The sequence below is a fragment of the Typopeltis vanoorti genome, chromosome 16, assembly GCF_054136105.1.
Source record: "Typopeltis vanoorti isolate ZY-2024b chromosome 16, IOZ_Tvanoo_1.0, whole genome shotgun sequence".
Classification (NCBI taxonomy): Eukaryota; Metazoa; Arthropoda; class Arachnida; order Uropygi; family Thelyphonidae; genus Typopeltis; species Typopeltis vanoorti.
The window spans coordinates 38,809,563-38,815,562 of NC_143564.1; the positions used below are offsets into that span (position 1 = coordinate 38,809,563).

Genomic DNA, 6,000 nt, shown 5'->3' on the forward strand with positions numbered 1-6,000 from the left:
TTTTCCATGAATGACACATTAATTAAAAAAAAAAAGGTTGTAAATGCAAAGTGAAAAGCGAAAGCACGATTATGCAGTTACTCAAGAGCAAGTTATGTTCTCATGCTTGACGGATGTTTATGAAATGAAAAAGTTAAAATAGCAGTGCACAACTGAGAATTGCAACTTGTGAATTCTTCTTTTACTTCTACTGCTATTGCATAATAAAGCAAAACAATTAACCTTCACTGTTATATATTAAAAAAAAAAAAAAAGTAAGTTGAGCATGCCGGCCTGATTGGTGAGCTTATCTGCTGCTCCAGCTAAATGGCTAGGGGTTTGCATCTGCTTAGGGCATGGATGTTTGTGATTGTCTTTATATATGTAGAAAGTTTTTTTACTTTGGGTGTAATATACGTTAAAGATGCCAAGAAATTTTATATTTGGTTTTAATCCTTTTCCCAAGTAAGAAAAACAAAGTTTTGCGCGTGAAATATATTCACGTCAGAGCTTCATATCACTTGCCATAGTATGTGTCCCATAATGCAAAGGCGTGTATAATACAATACTTTCAGGCGTGTATAATACAATGCATAATGGAAAGGTCACTTCCCATTATGCATTGTATTAATGGAAAGGGGACCTTTCCATTATGTATATATATATACATAATGGAAAGGTCACTTCCCATTATGTATATATATATATACAGTATATATATATATATATACAGTATATATATATATATATATATATATAATATATATATATATATATATATATATATATATATACACACACAGTCCCAATATAGAGTGGGTCATTATGGGAGAATTAGACCCAACCATCCCATAATGGGAAGCCTTTACCCAGCAGTGGGAGATACAGGCTAAATATCGACAATTTGAGCACAGAGCACAGAGTGCGATATATATTGAAGATGATAAAGTATATTACATAGGCAATATACTTTATCATTATTATTTTTTTAATTCAATAACATGGCAAAACACGTGCTAACCTTTAACCAAAAAAGAAGGGAGATAGCATGAATTTAGAGCGTGCGTAGTAGAAGATTCATGAGCCTGCACATAGCGAAACAGAGAGCAAGCATTCTGTTAATGATAGTATTTATTTCGTTTTTAACTAGCTCGACAATATCCAGGAATGGTGTAAAAAAAGAATTGTGTTTATTTTGAGAAGCACGGTAGAACCTGTAACTATTTAAAAATCCAAGCAAATGATCATATACTAAACACATAATGCATAGTTTCATGGAAAGCAATTATGTAATTAACTAATTAATGCAGACGTTTTGCATAAGCATTGTGACTACCAAGTCTGAAAACTGTTTTCAAAATTGAAAACTGAATGAATAACCTCTGTAAAGGAATATATCTTCAACATAAGACAACGAAGAATATTCAAGTAACTAATAATGAGATCACAGTGACAACAGAAATAATACATAATGTTCTCAAAATAACAAGGACAGAGAAAAGGCACCATTTTCTATATACTAATACTAGGAGCTCCAGGAATAAAGGGAATCAGTTAGTCACGCTGATTAATTCAATCTCTCCTCAGATTATTGGTATTAGTGAAACATAGCTAGCAAAGGATGATGTCCTGACAGGAAAAGAGGAAGAAGAATATATTTTTTTTCCAGCAGGATATGGAAGAGAAACAGAGTAGCGGTGATATATTCATGATAGCTGGGGAGATGCACTCTCTCTCTCGATATAATGCGCATGGCTTTGAGGGTGTGTGGTGTGAATTGAAAGTTGGTAGGGCCAGGAAACGTAGAGGGGAATGAACAAGAAATGTTCAGGAAAATTGGCTTTGTAAGTCGACAGCAGGTGAATTCAATTAGGGCGGGCAATACATATCAGATAGAGGAATTAGTCTATGGTAATAAGTAAACTCAATTTTTGTAATTCTTGTGCGAAAAATATCTTAGATAGCATGTTTTGGAGCGAACGCGAGGATCAAGAGTTTCGAATTGGTTCATACAATGTCCCAGATTGAGACAGGGTCATGAATAAAGAATTGGAAGGTAAAAAGATCAGTTGTGTATGGAAGCTAGTTGAGGACAATTTGTTAACAACAGCACAGTGTGTACCACTAGTGGAAAAAAAATAAGAAAATTGGAGTAAAATGGATGACCACTGAGATTAAAAAAAAAAAAAAAAAAGAACTGGATGGAAAAGAGGTTACGGAAAATGTATAAAGTATATTATATATTATACAAGAGTATAGAGAAAATATATACTGTATAGGTGGTAAACAATTGATGAGGAATATAAAGTTCAAGGAGGGGGGGGGGGGATTAGAATATGAGAGGAGACTAGTACTACATTGAAGGGACAGTCCTGAATTTTTAGTTTATTTTAGTTTTTTATGTTGCCAACAAGAGGAATGATTGTGGATGAATTGTCTTGCTAGATGGAACAAGTGAATAATATTGTAGAGTTGTTTAATGCATTCTTTATTAGAGTGTTTCATTCTCGCGACGCGAGTCTTATTCCAAAGTGGTTGGAGAGGGTTGACAGATTAGAAATAAATAAATGAAGTGGATGTATTTACAGTCCTAAGTACTCTGGATGTCAGCAAGTTGGACTGGATGAAAATTCACTACGAGTTTTAAGGGAATGTGCTAAAGAAATAACTGCTCCATTGAATTGATTTAATGGAAGCCTTACAACTAGAAAGTCCCTGAGAAGTGAGAGGAAGGTAAGGTAGTGCCACTGCTTAAGAGTGGTAGGAGAATGGAAGCATCAACCTATAGACTAGTTTGCATTACGTCTGTGGTTGCTAAGTTATTGGAGAAATTGGTAAGAGCTCGTATATACAAACTTGGGCAGATAAGAAAAATATTATATGTGAAGGTCAGCATGTATTTGTTAAGGGGCGCTCTTGTTTCCGTAATCTGGTTAATGTTTATGACAAAGTAACAAAGGCAGTTGAAGGAAATGCATATATTATTTTTTTTTTTTTTAGATTTTGCAAAAGGCATTTGCTAGGATGTAACAGGATAAATTGATATTTGAGCTGCAACGTATGGGTTTGTATTTTAAGTTGGAGAGCAGTGGATTGGCAATTTGGCTGTCTGATAGATATCAAAGGGTTGTGCACGGTAGGGCTACACCCTACTGGTAAATAAATCATTTTGTCACCCAAGAAACGCCTGAACACTAATCTTGCAGTAAGTCACCCTTCGATTGGAAAAGGCCTGAGTGTGATTCCCCCTCGTGATGAGAGGAATCTTTATATGAGATCAAATGAAGGCGAGTTATCCGATCTCATAGAGATAGCAGGGTTTTTACCCCTCCCCCTCCCCCAGAAACTCTGGTCTTTCGTCCCTCGTACAAGCAAATCGGCCTTCAAAAAACACACAATTTACAGACAAAAAATACTGTTCTTGCGATGATGGGTGGTAGATGGTAGTGTCGTTGTATGTATTTGGAGAATTAAGTAGTAGGGAAGATGGTGTAGAGTAGACTGCCCTATGAGTCCTTGGAGGTGTCAAGTAATAATAATCATAATAATAAAATAAGTCAAAACTTTGTCATATGTTTTGTCATATTATTGAAGATTTTAAAAGATGAACACCACTCACATCAGAACATATTCGTAACTGCGCTGCGCAATTCAGTACAATCGCTATTTAGTTTGTTGATTCGTATTTTAACTTAATAATTTTCACCAACATTTTTATATTTTATGAAAAACAGCTTAGTTGATAGCATCTTTGTTGCAGTTAGTTATTTAACACTCACATCAGAACATATTCGTAACTGCGCTGCGCAATTCAGCACAATCGCTATTTAGTTTGTTGATTCGTATTTTAACCTAATAATTTTCACCAACATTTTTATATTTTATGAAAAAGAGCTTCGTTGATAGCATCTTTGTTGCAGTTAATTATTATGAAATTAACTGCAACATAATATAAAGAAGCCTTCATAAAATTATGGCTTCTTTATATATATATATATATATATATATATATATATATATATATATATATATATATATATATATATATATATATATAAAGAAGCCTTCATAATTTTTTCAACAGTAAATATAAAGTGCCAAATAAGGAAACCCCTTACGCGACCGGTAAGACTTTATCTTATGATTTCAAAATATGTTGTGTGATTATGGGTAAACACCAAAAATTTATAAATATAAATACTAAAATGTAAATTCTAAAATCACACAAAGAAATTTATAAGAAATTTTAAAGACACAGCTCTGCGCATTTTGCTTACTTATTTTCTCTCTCTCTCCGCGTTTTGTAGGATTCAGCAGCTGTGACAATTTATGACAAGGGGGGAGTGACGGGAAGTGATATAAAAGCCGAAAAGAAAAAAAAGCAAGGGTGGCATCATTTAACAGTAAATCATGATCTCAGTATGTTGCAGTGATTCCTACTGTATGCTTAAAAGCCAGTGCTCGTTTGTGGAGAACAGTCGATATGTACTTCAAGTTGAGGCGTAAATGTATAAAACAGCTGATGGCTTTCATTTTCTTTGTTAAAACTGGTATAGATAATATATATAACATGCTAGAGGTAATATATATAACATGCTATCAAAATCGATAGCATGTTATATATATATATATCATTAAAATAAAACAAATGAAATTAAATATTGTAATAAAAATAAGTAAAATTTATTCCTTATCATCATCGCGCGTTCCCTCATAAAATGATATTTATCTTATTGTGCACTGACGATTTGAGAAAAGAAAAAAAGAGGCAGCCTTTACCTTTTACCACGTCCGATGTTATCTGTTTCAACATGACGAAATTGTGATAGGTGAGCTTCGCGTGACATGATCTCAAAATGGCTCAGGAAGATCTACCTGATTTAAATACGATTTAGTTTTGCCAGGCGTGTGAAAAATAACTCTAAAGTGAACCTATTAGGACTTCATGGTGAAACCAATCACGATCCAGAAATTCAACAAATCAAAAATTTGGAACATCGTTTTAACTGTAGCTGCACAATTGCATCAGTTGGTTGCATGACAGCATGCGATGAACTATAATCCTGGAAATTTTCATTATGGTGAAATACACATAAACAAATCGAATTTCAGTTTAACCCAGAAAATTGACCGTTTTAATAAAAATTTAAGTAGTTATACCATCAAATACATAAACCTATTAATTTTTTTAAATAATTTTATAATAAAATCAAATAAAAAAATATATATTCAGAATTAAAGTATAATACTCAGGAAATTCTTGTTATTATTTTTAATGTCTCATGCAACATGTAATACTTAACTGAAAATACTCATTCTCTGTAGTTATTTTATTTTTTTTTTAACATTTGGGTCACCTGGATGCTATGGGTATTTATTGTATTTGTAATGTTTCTAGGTTTTAATCTCTGTGTGTGGGGAAGGCATTTGATTGTGATGGTTTGGAGAGCAGGTTAAGTCTTAAAGGTAATAAAATATCTTCATTATTTGCTGTTAAAAATATAACAAAAACTATTAGATGCCGGCAAAGGTTGGTCGATTGGTAGAGCCTCTGCTACTAATGGCTCAGTTAAGAAAGCTTGAGCGTGGTTAGTAGTTGGAAGGAAAGTCGTTCGATGCTGTTGGCACACTCCACTCTCCTTTGATGAGTCTTTGGACTCCCTGGAGGTGTCAAATAATAATATAATAATAATGTCTTTTTTCTGTGCTCCGCTCATTTCGAGGGACCTAGGATGCCACTCGAGTCGTCGTTGTTACTGCATTGGCGCAGCTTGCTCAAAAGCAGTCGAGGATTTGTAGCTTGCTTATGATTTCAAACTGAAGGCTTAAAAAATGAATACGTGAACTTCATTTCCAAATGGGCTTAGCTCACAGTAGAATGCTTTACTATTCTTAACTGTAACAAGCCAAAAGGCTATTTTACTGGCGACATAAGTTAACTTTAAGAGAGATGGTAAATCCCGTATTATTCTACAGCCGGGTACGAAACTCCGATTGAAATCCTTGAGTTTCATGCCGAAA

General features: G+C 33.8%; 1 protein-coding gene across 1 annotated transcript in view; it reads right to left on the reverse strand.

Moving 5' to 3' along the window:
• Nucleotides 1–4,826, reverse strand: part of LOC150097961 (uncharacterized) — a 52,710-nt gene extending 47,884 nt beyond the window's left edge. The window contains exon 1 of the mRNA XM_090406646.1: nt 4,759–4,826. Within this exon, the coding sequence (XP_090262772.1) occupies nt 4,759–4,826 (68 nt within the window). The remainder of the gene's footprint in view (nt 1–4,758) is intronic.
• Nucleotides 4,827–6,000: the final 1,174 nt, after the last annotated feature.